This window comes from Petaurus breviceps, unplaced genomic scaffold, assembly GCF_028583685.1.
Source record: "Petaurus breviceps papuanus isolate PSGF00001 unplaced genomic scaffold, PetGlider_PUasm1.0 91023, whole genome shotgun sequence".
NCBI lineage: Eukaryota > Metazoa > Chordata > Mammalia > Diprotodontia > Petauridae > Petaurus > Petaurus breviceps.
In genome coordinates this window covers 536,958-563,625 of record NW_027187398.1, presented here as the reverse complement: position 1 = coordinate 563,625, position 26,668 = coordinate 536,958, and the positions used below count along the sequence as shown (strand labels likewise).

Here is a 26,668-nt window from a genome sequence, read left to right as displayed (position 1 = left end):
AACAGGTCCCTGGGAAAAGAGGGGACAGAAGCCACACAGCAGTGATTTCTTGTGTTTCCTGGGGGAAATACCTAAAGCAAGATCAGTATGTTATGTGATGTCTAACTGCACTATTTCAAGTTTAGGACTAGATAAGCAGAATTAATAGCAAGGCAGGACCAAATGTGCTTTGGCTCAACTTCTCAAATTTAGCAGGTAAAGAACTCCTGTTTAGCTGTGGGTCAGGAGCTTTTTGATAGTGAACAAGTGTTTTCTCATGTAGTTCATTTGCACAGAACAGCAAGAAAAGCTTTTTTTTTTTTTAATCTTTATTCGTCATGGCTTTCATAGACAATGGATGACAGTTCTGAGAAAAGGAAAAAAAAATTGCATATTAAGTTGGCTTCCCAAATTGCCCTGTTTTCTGAGTCAGAGATATCTTACTGTTCTCAGCAGTAGGAACTGAACCTTCCTTGGAATAAAAACACAAGGGGGAAGTTATTTTAAATTGCTGTGTTTTATTAAGATACTGGCAAAATTTCAACATAGTCCTTACTGAATGAACAGCTTTAATAAATAAAATATGAATGACTTAATACATGATTACAACTGAACTCACAAGTGAGCTGTAGAGCAAGTTTGCAAATTGAAAAGTTAAACTTCTTAAGAAAATCATTTGCTTCAACTGATTCACTCCACAGAGAATTCATTGCAGAGAAATGTCATGAACAAGAGAATACAGCATGTCTGTCACCAAAGAGCACCCAATGTAAGAGTTGACAATAACACATCTGTGGATATCTAACACAAAACGTCAAAAGTTTTATTATGAGGATTTCCTTTTCAAGGACGACAGCTGTGTCAACCAGGGTTCCTTATCCTGTTTCGTATCTTCTAATTAGTAAGTAAGGTAAATAGTCTTACAAATGGAAGCTAAATGCAGCTATAGGAAAACATGGAAATAGTGCCTGGTTCCTTTGAAACCAACGTTTCCTTTTCCCTGGATAATCAGTTGCATTGCTGGGCAGCTCTAGCATTGTGTTTTGCTACTAGCTCTGAAAAAGAATGTTAACTTTTACACGAGTCAAAGAACAAAAGGTGTGTGTTTATCCTTCCAACAGTTTATAGGCACACAAGGGGAGAAAACTAATTTTCTTCCCAGTGCAGTTAGGATCCAAAGAAAGATTTCCCTAAATTATAGGTACAAACAAAGCTGTAGTATCCCCTTTCTTGGCCTTGCCTAGGTGAGTGCTGAATGAATGAACAAATTGGGTTAAAGACAACTGGTAATTTCAATCAGCCTTCCTCATGGAGTTTCAGCAAACCTTTGCTGGGGGAGGAAGTATGTGAACCACAGCAGTTATCTCCGTTAACACTGAACTTCTCTGCATCATGTTTATCTCACTGACACACAGTGTTCCAACAATGGAGTGGAAGCTTATGAAAATGCAGTGTTGACAATACACCACTATAAATGTGGTCAAAGTTAAACTCAGCTTTGACATTGTCCTTGGAAAAGGTCTGTTGCATTTCAGGATACCCTGGCTAATTGAATCAATATTGATCAATGGCAGTTAATAACTTTTGTTTCATTACTTTCAAGGACAATGGATGGCACTTCTAGGTAAAGAAAAGATATTTACACGTGTGAGTTTCTACCCACCTTTTTAGTGCAAATCTAAATGGGAGTAACAGCACCAGGGTTTGGGGCTGTAATGTTACCAAACTTCAGATATTCCTCAAAACTGCGCATCAAAAGTCCAAAACAAACAAAACCATTAAATTGGGCATTGAATCCCTTTGAAACTCACAGTGAAGAGCTTATAAGGAGTTTTCAGTAACTTCAGGCTAGGGGCCTGAAGTCTTTCCCAGACAAATATTATAGTTTTTATTTAGGAAAAAAAAAACCTTTTTTTCTTTAACTACCTCGTATTCTTTATAAAGCCTGTTTGGCCAGTAAACTGAAACTGATGCAAACTATGTTAAATTGCAAAAGGGATACTGCAGCTCTTTAAGGATTGGTTGTACAAATTTCACCACCACCAAAATTACATGATGAGTAAAAATACAAAACACATAATTCACAGACTAAACCAGCATTAACGGTTAATAATTATATTCTATAGATACTTTTATATCTGTCTAGTATTTTTACACTGTCACCAAATACACCGTCATTAACTACGTGATACAAAAACGTTTAGATACCGTTAGAGGGGTTCTTATTGCTTACGTCAGCAAGCAGCAAATAAGGGCACAGGAGTGTGAACTGAAGAGAGCTACTTTCTATCACCAGTGGCATGAAGATAAGACACTGCATCTCACAAAGCGCTGCTCTTTGTCTAGGGCGTAGATTCAATGAGAGCAGCATACATCAGACCAATAACCACGACTCTAATATGGATTATAGAATTTTAAAGGACTTACCTTACAAATGGTTCCTAACTACTCTATAGATATGCATGTGGTGAACATATGAACACTTGCTACTTTTTACAATACTGGTTTCTACCTTGATCACACTGGAACTACTGTTGATTTAATTTCTAAAGGGTTAGTTATATGAGAAATGTTTACTTAGACCTAGAAAACCAGACCCTTAGCAGATGTGAGTACCCATTCTAGTGCCAAGTCAATCTTTCTGCACACTAGGAAGAAGTTCTATCATGTTCCTTTCCCCTCCCCCCAACCCAATAAGATTAACCTAGTTACTCTGATCAAAGATGGACTTATCTTTTTATTACTCTTAATTAAAGGGATTAGAACATTAAATTTTAGAGACCTTCAGACTACCTACTTCAAGCTTATTGTCCAGTTTGAGAAGAGAACAGAAAGGGTAAAGAAAATCCTACTGCCACCTCTGGTTTGTTTCCTCAAACAGTTTGATTTGAAACACTAAGTATACCTCATAGGATGTTAACAATGACATCTGAGGCTTCAAAACTCAACATATAGGTCTGCTGATGTCTTAACATGTGACCTTGTACCCTGAAGAATGATTAAGGGACTCCTGTGCTACACTGAGAGGCCTATTTACTCATTGTTTTCCAACCCTATCATCTTTCATAGATCTAATAAGAAGGAATAAGTTCAAAATCAATAGGATATACAAGCCTTATGTCTACTTAATCCAAATATTTAGAAAATAAAATCTGTACATTTAACGACACGCTTCACTGGTACTGTTAAAATGCTAGAGTCAACTTTTTCTGTATTATCTGTAGTATTTAAATTTGTACCTTCCATTATATATGCTCAGAAAATATAAATGTAAACTAATTTTAATATGCAAACATAATTAAGAAGGCAAAATTTTCAACTACAACTATTTCAATAGCCCACAGAAATGATTCCTAGAATCCCTACAACTTGGTCACCACTATTAATTTTTTTGATAATTAGTGATTAATCATCAAGAGCTAACTATATAACACTAAACAATGGGTTTTTAGATATGAATGCTTATACCTTTGTTGGTAAACAATTTCTACCTTTGATTCATTACTATTTCCTTTAATTATCCTGAGGTTATTATGCCAACTTGTAAATATATAAACTCACTAATAACCAGGGCCTTTAAAAAAAAACACTACCAAACTTGAACCATTTCAAGATTGATGTTAACAGATTGAGAAATCTCCAGTCCTCACCTCTGCATGGTAGCAGGGTTCTCACTGAATTTGTAGCCATGCTGTTCCTGTCTAATCATTCTCCCTCATTGATGCTTGGCATCAGGCTCATTTTAAACTGTTTTCAGTCTGTCACTAGTTAGCTAGAGAAAAAGTTCCTAATGCTTCAGCTTCTTGGGTGTGTGTGTGTGTGTGGGGGGGGTCATTCTCTTTTTCATTCTCTTAACACTTTCGTTTTATAGGAACAAATGCCTTTGCTGTCTAAACTGAAACATTTGAACAAGTAGCATAAATTATTAGATTGGAGTAACATCATAGTTTGAATATTTAAGCTTGCCTGTCAGTTCAGTACTAATAGGCATATTTTTACCTTGATAACGTCTTGATAAAACTGATTCCTTTTGCCTGCTGAGATGAAGGTCCAGTGAAAAAGGAGTTCATTAATATCACAGATTAAAATCAGTTGACAAAGTAATCATAAGATCTCAAAAAAAAAGCACCAAAAAAAAGATTATGAAAAAGCCCTACAGGAAAAAGATTTTTTTAAACTACAAAGGAGTTTTCAGGTTCAGCTTTTATATCTGACTGTACTTCAATCAGTCCGAGAAAGGGAGACTTTACACTAGACTCCCACTTCCTGTGTGCCCCATTAAAATCCATATGGCTTTTAATCTTTTACCTACAGAGTGGATATTTACCTAAAATTCTTTCCCTGGGAAGCTATTAATAAAAAAAATAAAACCTAGAAATGAACCCAGGCTTTGGGGAACATTTTCTGTGCTAAATTTGACAGTTCTAAACTAGGTTCTCTTCATATATATATGTAAAAAATATATATGTGTGTGTATATATGCACATGTATATATACATATATACACATACATATATACATACACACACACATATATATTGCTCCACAGACATTTCAGTCAGATCAAAACTGTTTCCTGACTGCATCTAATCAAATGAACCAACTAATCCAGCTTCCACTAGTGACACAAGGAGGTGTGTGTGTTAGAGGTGTGGGTGCACACATGGATCATAGTATAGTTTAGGGAGTAGAATCACTAGTTTTTTTAAGATTGAAACACTTCGTAAAATTTCCTAGAGATTATTTACATATAACAATTGAGCCTTTCATAAAGTCATGACATGATATACTTCATGTTTCTGAAATGCCCATCTTGTTTTCTATACTGATGATACTGTTTTATTTGGGGGGGAGGGTTGTGGGGAGAGAGGTATCTAACCTACTTTAAAGAAGTTGTTACATTTTACTGCTCCAGGGAATGTCTGCATATGGTATACAATTATTGTTTCTAAGCATCCCCATCAGAATCTCACTGTACTTTTTGCAAGCATTTTGTCTCCATGGCAGAGAACTTCTTACTAACCTCCTATTTCTATTCCCACTTCGAATAAGTGAAGACAGGCTAGTTGTGCCTGCTTTGTGGGAAGGCTCATGAGCAAAGAGAAACGTATGAAACTTTGGTTTGAGCCTGAATCCATGCCGTCTCTTTGCATAATAGTGGCGTAAATGAGAGAAACTAGAAACTCTCTTTCCCAGGGGTTCATTTTCCAACCCAGAAAAGACTGGAGACAAGCTCTGCATTCTGTATACATGCTGCCCTGTTGAACCCAAATTAAGATAAGCAGGGTATTCTCCAGCATCGTGCTGTTCATGCACTGAAGACCAGACTGATTCTTTCTCCATTATTATATCATTAACAAAATTTGCTTTCTTTGGTACTGCAAGACCAAACATTTCAACTGGTGACCAAAATTTGGCACTCTGAGGTTTGCTTGCTTCTATTTTTGTGAGATCTAGGTAGCCTGCATCTTCAAGCACATTGATGTGGGACCCTGTGCTCAAGCTAGTTCTATCAGTGAATGAATCCACTCGCCCATCATAGCCTAGATCTGCGGGTGCTGAGCACTGGTGCTGAGGCCAGGGGCGTTTGCTTTCTCCGTGATTTTCCTTATCATCCCCGCCATCCTCTTGACCTCCTTGAAAAGAGTTCTCTGTCCAGTCTGATTCCTCACTAACATTTATAGCTTTGTTCATATCCCTTAGGAATACCACAATGACAGTGATATTGTCACTTGACCCAGCATCACGAGCTGATGCTACCAATTTGTGGGCAACCATGCTGCTGTCTCCATTATTTTCCTTCAGGTGGTCAGCCACAACCTTCACTGCCTCATCAGGGTTAACGGTATCATAGAAGCCATCACAAGCTAAAATGAGGTAGTCTTCAGACCCATCCAAAACAGTAGAGGCAGAGTCTGCATCCCCACAGATATATGGCTTATGCTCAGCATCTCCTGTGGGAATTAAAAAAGCAGATATGGAGAGGTAAGGTTTTACTTTGGCCTGATGTAGCAACAGAGAGTTACTTGGGCCACACTAAATGACTCTATAGTAATATAGACTTAAAGAGATTTATAAAACATTCTCAAAGTATTTTATTACATTGATGTTAAAGCAGATGCTTGTCACCACCTATGTACCACAATACCCAAACCATTCTGGGGTTGTGCTGCTTTTTAGCTTAGACTTTCATTCATAGGCCATTGCTAATGATTTTGGGCCACACTGAACATAACAACAAATGGCATCAAATAAAAATAAAAATCACTGGGAGATAATAACATTTGGATAGACTGCTGACAGTTATTGAATTTTAGAACTAGAAAGGACTTAGTCCAATTCCCTAATTTTATAGGTGGGGGAATTAACCCAGAATGTTTAAGGTCCATATTTAACTGCCCAACTAATGGGTCTGACCATGTCAGTCCTACCTACCTTCCCATCTCCATTTCTAGTGGTTCCCTCTTACCTTCAGGATCAATAAATAGTAAGACCTTTGTTTGGCATTTAAAACTTTACAATTTGACCTCTTCCTACCTTTTCTTAATTTTTACACTCCTCTATAAAGGCTATAATTCAGCCATACTGGCTAATTTGCATCTTCTTGTACCTGACATGTCATCTCTTATCTCCCTTTCTCTTCTGCAATATCTTTACACTGGGCTGTCTTCCATGCCTGGAATGATGTCTTTCCTAATCTCCATCTCTTAGAATTCTTGAAGTCTTCCTTCAAGACAGCTCAAAAACCAGCTTCTTTCTCCCAGTTGCCCCAGCTACAACTGCCTCCCCCCCTTTAAGATTTCCTTCCATTGGGGTGGCTAGGTGGCACAGTGAATAGAGCACTGACCCTGAAGTCAGGAGGACCTGAGTTCAAATCCGGCCTCAGACACAACACAAAAACTATCCATGTGACCTTGGGCAAGTCACTTAACCCCAACTGCCCTCCAAAAAGCAAAAAAAAAAAAAAAGAAATTATAAGATTACCTTCCATTTATTCTGCATATGTCTTGTATACATAACTAGCTCCCTTTTATTGGGCATAAATGAATTCCTTGAAGTGAATTACTTGAAAAGTTTATATGTACTTGACTTCACCTATTTGAAATTATAATTATGTATAATATGGCAATTGGTTCCAGGCCAATGGAAATATTCAATGTGAATTTCACACTGATTGGGACTAAATTGTCCTTATTTATATGTTGTCTCCCCCATTAGAATGTAAGTTCCTTTCACATAAATAAGTGCTTAATAAATGCTCAAAGAATGAATGACTTAAGACTTTACAAGTTGGTGGTAGAATTGGAATTAGAACCCAGGTCTCACATTATCAAAGCAAAGTTGTTTCCATGTAGTTTTGAAGACTTGAGAGTACCCTAAGATAGAACACAAAATATGTTTCTCCCTCATAAGAGCCTTAATATCAGTGATAAGCCACCTCCATTCATCTAATTTCATAGAACCTGAGAGGCACACCATACTTAGGAATCCCTTCAGACATCCATCCCTGCCATCTTACTACCTTCACTTAAACATTTCCAGTGGCAAGGAACTCATCCTGTTACCTTGTTGGACAGCTTTAATTCTTAAATTCTTGATTATACCAAGCCAAAATCTGCTTCCTCATAATTTCCACCCATTGCTCATAGTATTTCCTTCTGAAACCACATAGAACATGTCTTTTCCCTAATCCAAAAGTTAGCTATTGATTTGAATCTAGCTGTTAGTGGCCCTAGGGTTCGGTGCCCCCCTCCCCCCCCCCCCCCGGTAAGGTTGGAGGTGAGTTATTTCTGCTGTCCTTATATGCCATGGTTTCAAACCCCATGATGATTCTGGCCACTGCAGACATTCTGAAGATAGCCAGCATCTCTTTTCATAATCTTGGAATTGGAGGCCATCTAATTCAGTCTGGACCTGATTGAAAATTCCTTCAATAACATTCCTAACAAATGGTCATCTACCTCTTAAGATGAAGCCTAAATCTGCCTCTGTACAACTTCTATCCACTGTATGTACCTCTGCCATTTAGAGTCAACAAAGCAACAGTCCTTGAAATATTTTTTAACTATCATTTCCCTTTTCTTCATGCTAAACATCTTTATTCTCTTTGGCCAATCATTGTATGACCTGATCTCAAGGCCCTTCACCACCCTTGTCACTCTCCAGGTTTTGACGGTTATTCTAGGACTAAACATTATGCAGTCACAGTAACACTGGACAATATTATGTCCCTTATTCAGGACTGTGCTTCTTAGCACAGTCTGAGATCATGTTACCTTTTTTGATTTCCATATTGCATTAATGACTCATTTTGAGCTTGCAATCCACTGAAACCTCCAGATATTTATTATATAAACATTTTACTACCTGTACCTTCTCTATCTTCTATTCTCAAAGTGAATTTTTATTTTCCTCAAAGCATAGCACCTAGAATTGAACACAGTACTGCCAGTGGACACTATATCTTCTTATCAGGATAGAGTAAAAAACATGACTGTTGCCTCCGTGGTCCTAGACACCATATAACTATTTTTTTTTTTAAAAGCAATTGGGGTTAAGTAACTTGCTCAAGGTTACACAGCCAGTTACTACATTTCTGGGTGTGGTGCTAATCTGAGCCTGGATTCGATCCCCAGGTCATCCTGACACCATATAACTATTAACTGTGGTCTAAAATCCCAATAACATTTTCAGCAGTTGCTTTTCACTGCTAATTCATAATAAACTTGCAGTCTAGTAAAAGTCCTAAGACTTTTTTCACATGAATCACTGTTAAGCTACCTCCCCTATCTTTTTGCACTTGTTTCCTTTAATATAAGTTGCAAGACTTTATGTCTATCCCTATTAAAATTCATCTTGTTAGATCAGACCCATTGTTCTACCCTATCAATATATTTTTTGGATCTCAAGCCTGTTATCTCTTGTATTAACTAACCTACCCATCTTTGAATCCTTAATAAATTTAACAATGCTGTTCTGTCTACATAGAAATCATTGGTTTGTTGCTTTTCCACTATTAATTTAATTGTTCCTCAAGGCTTGTCCTATTCTAATTCCCTCAAACAGCTTATTTTTCCATTCATGTTTTTAGCCACCACCTATGTTATGTCCATGACTGCTAGATTTGTTTCCAGCCTTGATTTCTCATACCTTTGATGGTTTCATCACTGTGTATTGCAAGAAATGTGTCTACCTGGCTATTTTAACACTTAAAATTCATAATATCTAGCATAATGTGCTTTATATGCCATAAATGCTCAATAAATATTTGTTGAATCACTAGAATTCTCATACATACTATTAAAGTGGAAAGAACTTTAGTCTAATCCCATGGTTTCACTATACCATGCTATCATGTGATAAAATCAAGACTTTTTAGATCATTACCATATTCCCCTAAACCCCTCTGAATTACTTACTTATTATTTTCACTACTAGTTATACCCTCACATCTTCAACTGTTGGATACTTAAGTCACTTATATCATCTTTGCCCTTGAAGCTACTGCCACATTCTATTTCTTGTGCCCTAATATTTCTCAAAATCATCCCTTTTTTTTCATTCCTACAAGCTTGGCCAGATGCCTTCCTTGTGGCACAGTGGACTGAATGAATACTGGACCTGGAGTCAGGAAGATGAGTTCAAATTGGCCTCAAGACACTTACTAGCTGTGTGACCCTGTGCAAGTCATTTAGTGTCTGTTTACCTTAGTTTCTTTGTGGAGATAATGACAGTACCTACCTCACAGTGTTGTTGTGAGGATCAAATGAGATAACACATAATACATAGTACATGTTGGCTGTTATAGCTATTACTAATTATCTGGCCTCTTCTTCCAATCAGTACTGCTGCAGCCAGCAGCTGGAATCTTCTTCCTCAGTGTTTTGAAGACAACACTTCACTTTTCAGAAGGCTACAGTAGCTTCTAGTTGTCTCTTTACTCTCATGAAAACTTTCAGTCATGGACCAATTCATCAGCCCCTACCATACCTGACTGTATTATCACCATCATTATCATTTGCTGAACTCCAGCTCTGAAAATACATGTGATGTGACTCACACTGTTCCCAAATTCTCGTTTAGTCTTTCAGTTAAAGGGTTTACTGCAACTGTTCCTTTAGAACGAGGCACGCAAAGATCTGTGCCCGGCAAACACTGCCAAGAGTCTGACTTTTCACCTGATTTTGTGTGGGGTGTGGCACATTCATGACTTTTCACCCCCAAACTTGGTAGGAGGGCATGAATCCATTTCATGATAGAAGTAGCATTGACCTTCTATCTTCAGACTGCCCCCTTCCTCTACCACGGAAACTCAACATGTCCTCATCAACCTCCTTTGTCTGAAGGGCTTATGAGGAGGAAACAACTGAAAAAGATTTCATTTCTGAAGATAGAAATTATGTTTATGTTGTAAGTGGAAAATGTTCCCCGATCTAGAAACACCTCAGTAATTATGTATCATTAATTTAAGACTGAGAAGAGAGATATGTTTCTAGTTTCCTTCTTGACTTTACTGCCTTTCGTGTCCTTTTTGGCAGGTTGTTTGGTTCTTTAAGAAATACCAAAGATTCCTATACTTAATATGTCTGAAGATGATTCACAGGACTTCTGATACTTTGGGAATCAAATAGATTTAATACAGAATATATTCTAGAAATGAGTTTTTTCCCCTTTGGACTTTTTATTCTAGAATCCTTTGCTAACTGTAGTTATAAAGAAATGTATTTCCTCTCTCTTACTTGCTGCTCCCCACATTTGGGCCCTTCAACAGCTTGTTAACACTTCTACTAAAGAGTAGGCGAGAGGGAGGTGAAGCTCAGAGAATCCTTTTAGCTCCTTTTAACCGCCTTGGAATGGGAGAAGGTTAAAATTAATGAGTGAAATTAGATTGGAGGATTATGTATAAATTTTATCTATCCCATCCCTGTGCCCAGTTCCTAGGGAGGTTGGCATTTGTCATGACAGCCTTGAAAGTGAATACGAATCACATATACTCAACTGAAAGACAAATAGAATTCTTTTTAAATAAAAATTCCAAAATGATATTACAAATAAAATAGAGACTAGAGAACAGTGTAGGCTGGTGTCAGAGTCATTGTTGAGACGTGGATAAGAAGAGTTTGGCCACACAGTATTAGCCAACTTTACTAAAGCATGAAGCCTGAAATTAAGGGCTTCATGCCCAATGTGAGTGAGTGCATGTGGTCTCCAAGTGAGCCAGGATGCCATACAACCTGGTTCTCCCATTTCACTGCCTTTCATTATGCAAGCAAACTCAGCTGCCTCCTCCATGGGCCTTATGATTTAGGGACAGACAGTTTCATTTAACTTACCTTTGTTCCCCCAAGAGACTCAGAGTTCGGCGTAAGTAAGACACTAAAGGTTTCACAATAATTAGCCCCAAGTTATCCAACAAATTGCCATAATAAACAAAACTAGAAAGAATTTTCCCCCTAAAAACACAGTGTTTTCTGACAGTTACTTCTTGTTTACATTCGTATTAAACCTATTCATGATCTCATGATGGCTTCAGATAGCAAGCCATCCTTAAAGACCAAGAGTCATTGTTGGCCAGGTTTACTTTCTAGTTCACAATTTAGTTCAATTTAGAGAGAGCTGGAAAACTGACATTTTACCCTCCGTGACCTATACCTACAAGTTTCAGTTCTGGTCCTGGAGCTACAAAAAAACTTAATATAATTTAGCTGGAATGCTACTGGGATTCTTTCTTGTTTTCCCTATGCCAGATAATTCTAACATACTTTTAAAAAATTAAAATATTTTTGTTAAAATTTATTTTCATTCACTGAGGGCAACCCTTCAGTCTCTTAGAATATGGTAGAATAAAGATAAATAGGAAAAATTTAAAGGCAAACCAGGGGTTGCTTAGCTGAACTGCGATAGGTGAGTCTGCATGAGGTAAAAGATGTGGTCTCTGGTCCTATGCCATCATCCTGTGCATCAGGGAAACCTGTGACTGTGCATCAGATAAGAGTAGAATGAGTTGAAATGTAGGGGCAGCGTGATTTCAAGCAGCAGCTCTCCTTAATATGAGTTGTTAATATGAGCTCTCAATAAAGAAGGCAACAGACCTGTAGGCCCTGCATGCTTAGGTTTTCTTTTTTCATTTTGATAGCAGAATTTAAACATAAGCCTCCACAGACAAAACGATATAAATTGGTAATTAAAAGTAAGAAAGACATCTCTTAATTGCTATTTAAATGGCACCATGAGTTCTTTCATAATGGGAATTGTATTGTCTCTGATTTCTCAGTGGTATCATAGTGAATGCATAAGGGGCAAGTGAGGACAGCAGCATGCTGGAGAGCCTTAATGAGTTAAATAATTTCTTACCAATAGCTCTTGAGACAGACAGACTTCCATTCACTCTCCAGGCACCAAACCAGACCACACAGCCTCCAAGGGCCTCAATTCGTTGCTTCTCATCCTAATTCACAGTGTAGCACAGAAGAGGAAAACAGAAAATGTAACGTCAGCAGGCTCTCTGGAAGTGATAAGAATTAGTATGAGGGATGTCATTCAGTTGCCATCAGGCATACATGACATATAGCCATTTCCTGGAAAGATTCTTTTCCTTTGTCCTGTCTCCAGGGACTTTATGGGGCTGTTTGCTGGAGAAATAATGGTAATTATTCTAATAAAATATAATAGTATGAATAGTTAGCTGGAAAACAGACCTTGGATTATGGCCCAAAGAAAGATGCTCTGCTCACCTCTCTATCCGGCTTATGTGGCTTCATTAATTCTACAGCTTGGCCCTTCCTCACAAGCATGACCTGAGAGTCACCCAGCCACGCTACGTGGAGCATGTTGCCTCGGATAAATGTCACCACGCCTGTGGTCCCACAGCGTAAGCTCTGAAAATGGTCAATGCAAAACCGGTATAAACAAAGATCCAGAGGCACTGAATTTTCATTGAAAAGCACATTTATATTCCTACCAAGCAGGGAATAGGCAAACTATTAATAATACTTTGTACTTGCATATCATACTTTTAAAAAACATTTCCATGTGGGATATCTTATTTGATTCTCATAAGAGTCCTTGTCCAATGTCATATGACTAATACCAGATATAGAACCAAGTTCTCCTACCTCCCAGGGCAGGGCTGTTCCCCACTGTGTCATGCGTCTCACAGGCACTACTGAAGCATTATTTGGTCAGGGAAAAATCACAGCCTCCGGTCCTATTGTTTGTAAAACTATGATGAAAAACCTTTCACTTGAAGGGGGAAATGGAGCCAATGTTTTGATGCTTCTAGATGGAACATGTGAAAGTGCCCAATAATTTTTGTATTCCACAGAGTACTCAGCACAAAGCATATTCTGAGACATGCACAACTACATGAAACTTATATAAAATGTTTTCTATAGGCCTAGGTTTTGGTAACATTACATGTGGGGAAACTTTTCCCTTTAATTACTATTGCATTTAGAATTTGGAGCCCTAGAGGAGGACAAATGAGGTCTTGTGATTCCCAGGGCTCTTTAAAGGTGCTGCTGCTACTAGCATACTGACAGGATAGATCCATTTGACTTAAGTGACCCATGTATCACAATTTTCTATCACTCTGAATTAGACCCAGTGAGCCATAGGTAGGTAAAGGCACATCTGTCTTCCCTCTTCCAATATCCCCTCCCCATTGCCCATCTCCTACATGGGGAAAATTCGTTGTTTGTTATAAATCCTCGCCCACCAATAGAATGTCTTCCCACACAGAACATTCAGATAATTCAGCCCCGTTAGTACAAATTATAAAGACGTTTCACCGCATATGCTCTGGAGAGAACAGGAGGCTGGGCTGTTTCACAACAGGAATAGCTACTTTTTCTCAGCAGTTAACAGCACAAAAGGGAACTTGCTGTGCGAGATCTGTTATTTAAGGTAGTAACAAACTGTTGGGGACACCGAGGCACACGGGGACTTTAGACAAAATGAGTAAGTGTGGATACAGTCAAGATTATTGGTGTACTCTTGAAGAAACAGAAGAAGGACCTAAAGGCACACTTGGTTTCAGGGATGGGGTTATCTCTAGATTGTGAGAGTATCATGTTCCGTACTCAAAGCAGAGGGAGAATTACCCTAATCAGAAAAGCCAGGAGGCAGTGGTTTTGGGGAGGTTTAAGGGATTAGCATCCAGCACAAGGTATAGTGTTCAATCAATAAAATCTTTTATATATAATCTATGGTTTGTTGAATTCATCTTTTTATTTTATTTCCCATTCCCACATACATAGTTCCTGGTACATGGTAGGCAACAAATCCTTGTTGAATTGAACTGACTTTAATTGTAAAAGTCTAGTGACCACGATCACTGGATTTGCATTTAACCTAGGCAAGCCTTAGGATCATCAGAAGAAAAGGAAATATATGCTTATTTTCTGTGGTATCCTGAGGTTCACTAGGGCATGAGCATCAAGAATTCTGGACCACAGTCTGAGCTTTCCTACTGGTTTGCTTATGTGAGTTTTCCTAACTGAAAGGAGTAAAATGGTCATGCACATTCCACACGGCTCATTCCATGAAAGAGTTAATGTTTCATTTATGAGAGAGTCATTTTCTCTCTGTGCAATCAATTTTTTAAAGAAAAAATTATTTCTTTTTCAGTTTGTTGCTGGTTAAGACTTCCAGAATTCAGTGCTATAGTTAATTATGTACTCATGACTCAAAATGATTAATTAGGTTGAAGTTCCCACTGTTTATCCTAATATCTCATTTCTGTTGTTCAGAGTCAGTAAATATTAAGGTCAGTAAATGTTGAAACAGTGGAAATCATCATAATATAGAGAACAAGCTCACTTTTTTTATTCTGGCAAGAGAAAATTTGGTTCTTGGTCATCTGAGACTAATAATTGAGATCAGACTAATAGGTTGAATAATTTAATTAAAGTAAACTGTAATCCCAGTTCTTCTCCAAGGTTCTTAACATAGGAAATGAAAGTGATCTTTTCCACTTATTTACAGTTTGTTGACTTAATGACTATATCCAAACTTGTTAGCAACAGAAAGGGAAAGAAATAATTATGGTGTGACTGATAGACATTGGTGATTAAGAAAGTAAAAACTTACCTGACATATCCAGTAGTAAGAAATTTCTAGAAAATTATAGCCCAACAACTTCTATACAGCACACCTAAAATTACCCTAAATTATGGCTGTGCTCACGAAACTAACTCACTTAGCATGTTCTGCAAATTGCATATAGTGAGAGAACTACAATGGAATTCAAGGTGTTGCTTTAGGAATAGATGAGCATTCCAAGGTGTGTAAATGCCAAGATTGGGGGTGGGAGGGAAGGTGGTATAGAAAGCGAAATCTGAATCTGAATTGCCCTTTAGCCACAGATTAAATTAGTGGACCAGACTAGTATTTTTTTAGTCTGAGTTTCAGGGCAAAAATGATTCTCCTTTGGGCCTACAAGTGCTCATATGAAGAAGTTACAAACCTCCCTGGCTGCTTTCTGCACAAAACGCTCATCGGTCACCCGGAAGGCCCGGCACAGTGCCTCAGCAGGGTCATGGGGGAACATTTCCTGGCGTACTAAGTTCACATGGAGGTGGACAGAGGCATATATAGCGGCATCTACTCCACCATGCCCATCAAACACTGCAAAGTAAGCTTGTTCTTCTTGATCCTGTAAAGGAAACAGAGCACACAGGTAATTTTTGATGTGTTGAAATCAGATAAACTACTGTCCTTAAAACTCCCATTACCCATTCTCTTCCTCTTCACCTTCCTGTCCCCTCCCCCCAAGTTAGTTGCCTCTATAACAAGACAAGATATTTCCTTTTTCTAGCAACTGCCAAAAGTACCTTTAATATCAGGGCCTTTGCGTTTCCATCCTAGTAAGCTGGAATACACATGCCCAATTAGCTCAGGCAGAACTGCCCCCTTCTCTGGAAGTCTGTACCATGGAAACCACCCACACACATTTGCTTCAAACCTTCCTCATGCAGCCAAAGCAAAAAAATAAAAATAAGCAGCACAAGAAGGCAATAAGTAAATGCCTTTATGGATTGGAGACATTAAAATAAGATTAAAAAAATAAAACCCTATATAGAATGTAAACCATCGGTATAACATATATGTGGATATGTCTATTATACAGACACACTTCACGATACCAGAATTCTCACCGTATGAGGCCCAAATTCTTTAAGTCAGCTTGCAATCTAACCCCTTTGGTCACAATTCATGCCAGATGTAGTTCACTCTCTCCTTGCTTTGTCTTGACAGTGAAGAAAAAGACAAGGATGCTCAACCACCAGATTCTGGTTCTCAGCCCATCCCAGAAGTTTGTTCTTTAATCATCACAGCTCTGCAGGGCACTGTGGCTAAGAGGCCAGCCTTGGAATCAGGAAAAGCTGGGTTCAAATCCTGCTTCCAAGACATACTAGCTGTGTGATACTGGCAAGGCACTTAACCTCTGCCCTAGGGTAAGACTATGAATTATAGAGGAATTACTGCTCTGTAGCCATTCTGGGAGGTCCCCATACTGATGATCACAGGTCTGGACCAAAAATCAATTCTGCAGAAGAAGTTAACATTTCTTTGGACTACTTGTTCCCAGGCTTCCTTGGTGAAACATTGTGATTTCAGCTGCAAATCTTTTGATTCCTGGGACTTGGGAGAGCTGGATTTTAGGCCATCCCAACCACTCATTTGTTGAATAACCAAGCTGCTTGACTTTTTCCATGCCTCCACTTCTTCCATCTGTTAAGTAGGGATGAGTGATATGAACCTTGTAGAGATGTTGAGGATCCAATAAAATAATATTTTGGGAAGGGCCCTGAAAATAGAATGCCTTTTTTATCCTTACTTTTTTTAAAAATATAGACCAACCTCTTTTTATAACTTTATTCCCTCAGAGAGATCCAAAGTGGATCCAAAAAGGAATTTAGATAAATTTCGAATGATTCAATTAATAAAAAGGAACTCAGACATCACAGCAGTCTTCATATTTCCTTCCCAATAGAACATTCCTTGAGGCCTCTGTTAGCAAGAGGATATAAGACAGAATGAACTGTGGATGGTTTTTAATACAGTAGAAGTGTTCCTATGTCCACATGATTGTAGACAGAGCAGGATCAAATTGAGGTGTATTTTTAAACAATTCTTAAGATTTTTAAGATAAGGGCAGCTAGGTGACACAGTGGATAGAGTACTTCCCTGGAGTCAGGAGGATTCAGGAGGACCTGAATTCAAATGTGGCCTCAGACACTTACTATCTGTGTGACCCTGGGCAAGTCACTTAACTCTGCCTCCAAAAAAAAAAGATTTTTAAGATTAACATCTTTTTAAGATACTTGATGGCAAAGAGGAAGGAATCAGTTAAGACAGTGGAGGTGCTAAGGAGAAAAATAATACTTAAGGAAGCAAGACTTGGAAGTGGAGAGGTACAATCCAGAGGAAAAGAGTATAGATATGCCCAAAGAGGAGGGAGAACAGCATTGCCAGACTGATCTTTCTAAAACAGCTTGCATCATGTCATTCCCCCTACTCAGTAACTCCCTATTATTGCCTAAGGCCTACCAAGGACTGTGAGAGTGGGGGAGGAATGAAAAAGCACATATTCTGTGAAAAGTCCCTGAAGCTTGAACCCAGTCCTTACAAACACAGAGCTTCAGGCCTGGACCACAGGTCACATCTATAACATTCTAGACTAAACCATTTAGGACCTAATTTGGGGCTCTTAATTGACATCTGTAAATGGCTTGCCTTTAAGAGGTTCATAAACAGATTCTCATATAGGATTACCCTGCTATTATAATTATAGTATATCTTTTAAACTGGGTATCTCAAAGCATTCTGCAAAATGAAGTAAAATCCAGGGGATTTGAGGAGGCAGCATGATAAAATGCAAAGAATGCTAAATCTGGAGCTAGGGAACCCAGGGATATAAAACTAGCAATTCTGGCACCTGGGACCAGCAACATGGAACTTAATCAGTTTTTTTAGAGACAAATTCATTTTGAGGTTGAAGATTGAGGACACCACTTTATGGGAATAGACAGCCATGGTCAGTGCAGTAAAGGGCAGAGATATATTGAACCCAGGTCCTCACATTCCAAATCTCCTATTCTTTCCATTTTTATTCAAACATCTCAGCTGTGTCTGACTCTTCATGACCCTATCTGGGGTTTTCTTGGCAACGATACTGAAGTGGTTTGTCATTTCCTTCTCCAGCTCATTTTACAGATGAGGAAACTGAGGCCAATAGGGTTAAATGACTCGTCCAGGGTCACACAGCTAGTAAGTGTCTGAGGCCGGATTTGAACTCAGGAAGATGAGTCTTCCTGACTCCAGGCCTAGCATGCTATCCACTGAGCCACCTAGCTGCCCAGTTGTTGCTGCTGTTTGTCCTTCATTTTTAAGATGACCAATAATGTCACCGTGTTAGAGTCAGGGTATGGTGTGTTTGGCTGTGGCTGATCGGTCCAAAATGATTTGGAGGGCACTACCACCAATCAGGCACAAGTGGTCTGTTAGAACATTTAGAGTAGAAGTGGCCCCAGATTGCAATCAGAGCACACTTAATATAACACTGTCCCTTATAGTCATAGATAGTTATGGATGGAATTGGAAGTTGTCTTGGTTCATCTCTTTTCCCTTCTTTAGATTATAAACACCTCGAGAGAGAGAGATCTGTGTGATAGGAAATGTCTATCCCAACACTTTGTACTGACTTACCAACCCTGGCATAAAGCAAGCAGGAACAGGGTGATCATCTGAATCAATGGCCCAGGGCTGATGGTGAATCAAGAAATAAAATCAAAAGTGGCAGCTGCTTCAGTAAACTGCACCAGGAGCCTTGAATCAAAGAGCGGTCCCAATATGCATGTGGTGCAGTAGCAGCTATTGTCACACGTGGGGCTTCTGAGCCATATGTGCATGGAGCTGAGTCACCTCAGAAAACAAGTAATATAGTCACATTCTTTTTTTTTTTTTTTGCAGGGGGGAGGCAGGGCAATTGGGGTTAAGTGAGTTTCCCAAGGTCACATGGCTAGTTCAGTGTCTGAGTCCAGATTTGAACTCAGGTCCTCCTGACTCCAGGGTCAGTGCTCTATTCACTGTGCCACCTAGCTGCTCCTATAGTCACATTCTTATGCACAACATGGCTGGACTCTACCAGACTTGTGCTGATATGCCTTTGGACATACACACAAATGGTCAACCTTGACTGCCATCTAAATATGTGGAATATTATGATTTATAATTTTAAAGTGATATTCAAATACAAATTTGAGAAAAGAAGGGTGACAAGGGACAGGTAAAAGAAAAAAAACTACTATATTAATTCATTATGTCTTAACAGTAAGAACTAGGAGATACTAACAGGAAAATGTTTATTAAACTGATATGGATGATAAAGACCCAGTTTAACAATTATATCTCTTTCAAGTCCAAGCCCAACTACTTTCTGTTTTTTAGGGGTCAAGATATACATATAGGTATGCATACCTATATGTATATATGAATTTGTATATATGTGTATACAGTATGCATTATATATGCATATGCATGTATGTGTGTATGTGTATACATGTATTGTATGTGTATGTATAAGTATATATGTATATAAACAATAAATATATGTAATTTTTCCCTGAAATAAATTCAAAGACAGTTTTTCACATTCATTAAAAAAAATTTGAGTTCCAAATTTTCTCCCTCCCTTCTTGCTCCCTGAGACAGCAATTTAATATAGGTTATACATGTACAATCATGCAAAACGTATTTCCATATTAGTCATGCTGTTAAGACACTGACCAAAAGAAAAAAAATGCACAAAAAAGTGAAAAATAGCATGCTTTGATCTGCATTCAGACTCCATCAGTTCTTTCTCTAGAGGTGGATAGCATTTTTTTTTTATCATGAATCCTTGGAAATTGTCACCGAGATATTTTTTTTCAATCACAGTGGAGTCAGAAATAACTCAGCTAAGAGAGCAGCATGGTGATTTCTCAAAGTCAATCTCATGCAAAAAGGGTTAGCAGGGTAACCAGGACGAACTTGTCAGGTTTCCATAGGGCTTAACATTGATATGTGGAATGTGTCATTTTGATAGTCTATGTGGCTCTTTGAACCAAAGCTAGAATTGACAGAAAGCTATAAGGAAGTATATCTACACAAGAAAGATAGAACATGTAATTACCAAATTCATGGATTGAGCAGAAAAGGGGGGGACCCCTGCAAGACTACAAGTACAAAAATGATGAAAAGGAAAATGATAATTGCGAGAGAAACTGTGGGAGGACAGAAACATGACAATTATTGGTGGAAATATGAATTGCTCCAACTATTCTGGAAAGTAATTTGGAATTATATCCAAAAGTTACTAAACTGTGAATACCCTTTGACTCAGTGTTACCATGACAGTCTTAGACACCCAAAGATGTCAAATTTGGGGAAAGGGCTCATATCTATAAAAACATTTACAGCAGCACTTTTTGAAGGAGAAAAAACTGGAAACATGGGTTTCCATTAAGTGGGGAATGAGTAAATTATATTTTGTGAATATAATGGAATGTTATGGTAAGAAATTATGACAGGTAGAGTCAGAGAAACCTGAGAAGATGAATATGAACTAATACAGAATAAAGTGAGCAGAATCAGAAAAATTTATACAATGATGATAATTTTGCAAAGAAAAATAATGCTGAAAGACACAAGAACTTTGATCAATGCAAGGACCAATCTTGACTCTAGAAATCTAATTAATTAATTATGCTTCTCACTTTTTGGCAGAGAGGTGGTGGGTGCAGAAAGCAACATAGAGGGTCCCATTTTAAGCTTAAAGCAACTCTTAGACTTTTGGGATACCCTCTATTTTCAGACACAGTCAATATGTCTATTAGTTTTGCTTGACTACAACATGTTATAAGAGAGGATCTTTATTTGCAGGAGGAGAATTGAGGGAGGGGAGTGGGTGCATAGTATTAGTGATGAAAAAAGGAGAAAAAGAATATCAATGAAAATTTCAAAAATATATAGAAGAGAAAGAAAAGAAGTTGAGAAGACAAGAAGAACAATTATAATACCACTCTTTTATCAAGCTGTTGACTCTCTTTTCATAATTATCTTGCCTCACTCTCATTTCTTTTCCCAATTTTTCCTTTACCTCTCTTATTTGATTTTTAAAATCCTTTCTGAACTCTTCCAGAAATTCCTTTTTAGATACTGAGACTAATTCACATTTTTCTTTCAAGATTTGGATGTAGTTGTTTTGACACTCTTCTTCTGAGTTTATGTTTTGATCTTCCCTGTCACCATGGTAACTTTCTATGGTCATGTTATTTTTGTTTGCTTATTTTCCAGTCTATTTCTTGATTCGTAACTTCTATATTATAGTTAGACTCTGTTCCCAGGATGAGGGAGGCACTGTCCCAAGCTTCAGACCTTTCTTGCTGCTGTTTTCAGAGCTAGTTCTGGGAGACTATAAGTTTTTGGTGCTTCCAAGGTTGTGTGATCTAAGGAGAGGTGTGGTTACCACTCTCTTAGCCTGTGCTTTGGTCTTTATCCAGAAAGAGACCTTGTTCCCTGTAGCCACAAGTGCTAGTACTCCTCTTGGCCCTGGAACTGTGATCTAGAATCACATAGAAACAGCATAACAGGTCCTGAACCCAACACCAGCAAAGGGTCCTCTGTAATTTCTTTATGACCAGTGGTCTGACTCCCTTATTGTTTGTGGGCTAAGAGCTCCCAAAGTTGCTGCTGCTGCTGCTGCAGCACCTGCCTTCAAGGCATGGTGTGTACTCCAAGTGTCCTCACTTCCCCAATGTGACAGACCTTTGCTGCTGACCTCTTAAATTGTCTGGGGCTGGAAAATTGTTTCATCTCTACTTTTATTAGCTCTGTCACTCCAGAAATCAATCTGAAGTATTACTTTAAAGTTGGTAGGAGAACTTGGTAGAGTTCAGGTGAGTCCCTGCCTCTATACTGCCATCTTGGCTCCACCCCTAAATTTAATATACATTTAAAGCAGTTCACGATTTCAATCCTAGCCTTCTGGTTTTTGTATACTGAAATTTTCATGTTTAATATAAGAGATTGAAAACCCATATTCGCCTATCATTAAATGGCCAAAAGATACAAATAAACAGTTTGCAAAAGAATGACAAACTATTATATATATATATAAAACAATCATATGAAAGAGTGCTCCCAAATCACTAATAATAAGAGAAATGCAAGTCAAAACGACTCTGAGGTTTAACCTCATACCCAACAAATTGGCAAAGATAACAAGAGAAAGGAATAGCCAATGTTGGAGGGGTTGTGGAAAGACAGGAAACTAGTGCGTTGTTGGTTTAGCTAAGAATCAGTATAACCCTTTTGGAAAGTAATTTTGAATTATGCAAAGAAAGTGATTGAAAAGCCCCTGCCTTTTGACCCAGAGATTCCACTGGTGAACATATACCAAGTAAGTCAATGACAGATAACACAGGCACCAAAATATTTTGTAGCAGCATTTTTTTTTTGCTTTTTTGGGGGGGAGGGGGGGAAGGCAGGGCAATTGGAGTTAAGTGACTTGCCCAAGGTCACATGGCTAGTTTTTTGTGTTAAGGGCCTGAGGCCAGATTTGAACTCAGGTCTTCCTGACTCCAGGGTCGGTGCTCTATTCACTGCGCCACCTAGCCACCCCCCAGCATTTTTTTTTTAAACAGCAAAGAATTGGAAACAAAATAGAAGCCCCATGATTGGAGTATGACTGACAGAATACTAACAAAGATAAATTATGACACATGGATGTAATGGAATATTGCTATGCTGTAAGAAATGATGCAGAAACAGAATGATACGGGAGAGATGGAGCTGGTTTTGAAGTCAGGAAAACTTGCTTTTACATCCCGTCTCTGACATATATGTGTTTGTATGTATATAGATATGCACATACACAGACATACATGTATAAATACACGCACACACACTCTGGTGTGACTCCAGGCAAGCCCTTTAACCCTCAGCAGCCCATGCAACTTTTTCTTTTTTTGGGGAAACAACTGCCCAGGGTCACACAATTAGTAAGTATCTGAGGCCAGATTTGAACTCAGGTCCTCCTGACTCCAGGGCAACACTCTATCCACTGTGTTACTTCTCTGTCCTGCAACTCTTTAAGATTATAAGTTGATATGTTGGAAGTATGTATGGATCTGCATTGGAAAAAAAGGTAGTGCCTTAACCCAGAGCTCCCTACCTCACTGAAGTCACTTGAAAAAGGGAAATTATTAATATGAGGAAAATTCATATTAATATAAAGCATGAAACTTATACAAACTTATACACATACCCTCTTCGCATGAAAATTTTCCCGATCTCACCAATTGATAGTACTCTACATTCCCAAACTGCCTTGCATTTACTTACCTCTTCTCTCCGTCTGTGTGTTTAATAACTGTAGATTTATGTTGTATATATTTTTGGCATGTACTTGCTGTGTCTCCCATTAGAATGCAAGTTCACTTCAAGTAGAGATCTTTTCATTCTTTGTGCTTTTGTCCCCAGAGCCTAACACAGTAACTGGCAAAGAGTAGCTACTTAAAATATACTCATTGATTGATTGCACCTAAGCAAGATCAAGTGAGCAGAACCAGGAAAACAATGTACTCTGTTATTACAGTAATGAAAATGAAAAGAATCAGGGGTGGCTAGGTGGTGCAGTGAATAGAGCGCTGGCCCTGGAGTCAGGAGGACCTGAGTTCAAATCTGGCCTCACACACTTAACACAAAAACTATCTGTGTGACCTTGGGTAAGTCACTTAACCCCAATTGCCCTCCCCCCCCAAAAAAAAGCAAAAGAAAAGAATCAAAATAAAACAATCAAAACTGAAGGTTTGAAAAGATAGTGACCAAGCTTGGCCTCAAAGAAGATATTTGAGAAGGTCCCCCTCTGCATCTTTGTAGAATAGGGGACCACGAGTGTGCAACACTGTCTTTATGTCAAACTTTTCTGATGTGTTAGTGAGTTGGAGTTTAACTACCTCCTTCCCCCAACTTTCATTCTTTGTTACAGTGATTATTGTTTAGGAAAGAGAGACCAAGAGGGAAGGGAGTGAGTTACATTAGAATATGTCAGTAATGCAAAAACAAGATATCAATAAAAAGTATTTTTAAAAAGAAATATTCATATTCGTTAAGTTCACAATTTTAAAAATGAAAGATAAAGCCATTTGTTTGTTCTATGCACTTAAAATATATCCACCTACTCATCATTTAAATTTCTTAGCTTCCTTCAAATCAAATGTTCAAATAAGATAATATTTATAAAGCAATTATCACAGTGCCTAGCAATAGTAAGTGCTTAATAACAATTATTTCCTCCTCATTTTTCCTTCCTTTTTATTCTCCTTCCCTCTCTTTTCCTTCCCTTCATCCTTCCCCTCCCTCTCTCTTTCCTGACCTCCCTCTCTCCTTTCATCTTGTTTCCCTTTCTTCTTCTATTCTTCCCTCCCTCTTTTCCTCTCTTCCTCTCCCTCCTTCCTTCTGTTCTTCCTTTCTCAGTTTAAATGCAATCTCCTATGAGAAGCCTTTTCTGATTCCTCCTAGTTGCTAAATTCTCTCTCCTCAAATGTTATTGTATTTATAATAATCTGTTGACGTGTCACATCTCCCTAATAAAATATAATTTCTTTTGGGGAGGGGAGAGAACTGTTTTTATTTATTTACTTGTTTATTTGCTCTTATCCCCAGTTTCTGTGTGTATCCCCAGATATCTAAGTGCACACAGTAGGAGCTTAAATGTTTATTGAATGCCCTTCCCAGGGTTAGGTGCTGCTCACAGGTTTTTCAATCCCAGGTAGCCCCCAGCCTATTAAGAGAAACTTCCATATGAACTTTAACTGCATAGGTAAATGTAGAGTATCACCTACTAGCTATATTCAGCCTGGTGTCCATTTACACCAAACAAGAGATGCTACTAATAAGGACCTACCCAAGGACTTTCATCAGAGGCAGCCAAAATCATTTATAGATAGCCACCTTTATATTTATTCCCACCACATTTTGCATGATAAACAAAAAGAATTTCACGGGCATTTTTAGCAAACTGAAGCACAGGCCTGGGAAACTTGACCAACATCAGTTAACAAGTCATTGAGACACTCAGAAATAATAGATTTCAGGACTCTCTAGTCCTTTGACTTGCTCCTCAAATAAAATCTATTCTCCCTTTTTGATAATAGTATTTTCAAATGGATTTTCTAACACATATGTGAATTTATCCATGACAAAATCATTTGATAACAGAGAGAAACGATTCTCCATCTTTTAACGTAAGCAAACCTCTGCCACTTGATGTATGGTCCATTATCAAGAATCTATTGGTGACTCTCACTTTCCGATAAAGGAGTTTAAGGTAGTGAGGCAAATCCTCTTCTCTTTATCCCACTGGCCCCTGGGACGTGCCCTTTTTACCTCTAGATTGAAGAGCATATTAAAGTCGGGAATGCAGACGTGTTTGTCCTCCATTTTCCTGCGCATGTTTTTGATGGCATGGATTGATGTCTCATAATATAATTGGGGTTTCCTTCGGAGAGGGAAGTCCTTCACCCAACTGCAGCAAATCTCATGTAGTTTGCTGAAGACAGAACGTGCCAGTTTCACTGTCTCAATCTCTGTGGAAGAAATACAGAAACCCCCAAATGAAAGGCTTTAGAGGACTGTTTTTGCCTTGCTTCCCTGCTTACTAAAGATAGAAGTTCATCTTTGTCAAATTCATAAAAAGAAGAGATTCACCCTTCCCAAGAAGAAATGACAACCACTTTGCATTCAGAAGCACAATATTATGCTTATCTGCTGTCTCTGCTTGTCTCTGAGTTATTAACATCAGACCAATGGACAGGTGCCAGTGCCAAAGGCTGATTTCATCCCATTTCTGGATCTAGATTTGCTCTGGTCCCTGCTTTGGCTTCAGTAGCATAACTGCCCTTCTGAACATAAAAGTCCTCAAAGAATAGTGGTTGGTTAACTAGTTGGTACTTCAAAGGGAATTGTTAAATGGTATTAACTTAAAACCTATAGCTGCAGGTTGTTAACAAAACAAAACAAAACCCACCAAAATGACAGTTAACCACATTTAAATGCTACTATCTCTTCTTCCTCTCTCTACCCTCTTTCTCCTCTTCCCCACTTCCTTTATTCCTCTCTTCTCTACCTCCTTTCTCTGTTCCTTTCCTTGTGGAACATTAAAGGATTGGAGTTTTGTTTGTGAATGGGGCTGGGAGAATGTAATGAGGGTTGTAATGGGGTTGTAGAATGCAAGCTGCTTGAGGGCAGGTAGTGTCTCACTTTTATATTTGTATTTCAACACCTCGAGCAGAGCCTAGAAACCTAAATGCTTAAGAAATGTTTCTTAATTGATTTTTTTTTTTTACAGGATTATGGATTTAGGACTGAAAGAGATCTTAGAACATCTAGCCTAAAGTTCTTATTTTACAAATGCAGAAGTTGTGACTTGCCTAAGGTCACACAGATTAATAGGGATAGAATCCAGGCCCTTTAACTCCAAAGCCACTATAAGATACTATTATATTTAGTAATTAAAGTTTTATGTTTTCGGTCCTTAATTTAAAAGCAGGCAAATAGGATATGTTTAATTTCACTAAGGGGAAAAAAATGTGTTTTATTTGCATGGGAACTTTCTTTTTCTTTGTGGATCACTAACTCTTGG

General features: G+C 38.3%; 1 protein-coding gene across 1 annotated transcript in view; it reads right to left on the bottom strand.

Moving 5' to 3' along the window:
* Nucleotides 1–477: 477 nt before the first annotated feature.
* Nucleotides 478–26,668, bottom strand: part of PPM1E (protein phosphatase, Mg2+/Mn2+ dependent 1E) — a 212,028-nt gene continuing 185,837 nt past the window's right edge. Inside the window, exons 3-7 of the mRNA XM_069078030.1 lie at nt 25,414–25,613; nt 15,446–15,634; nt 12,714–12,857; nt 12,334–12,427; nt 478–5,933 (exon numbers count right to left, since the gene is read on the bottom strand). Coding sequence (XP_068934131.1) covers nt 4,876–5,933; nt 12,334–12,427; nt 12,714–12,857; nt 15,446–15,634; nt 25,414–25,613 — 1,685 coding nt within the window. The 3' untranslated portion in view covers nt 478–4,875. The remainder of the gene's footprint in view (nt 5,934–12,333; nt 12,428–12,713; nt 12,858–15,445; nt 15,635–25,413; nt 25,614–26,668) is intronic.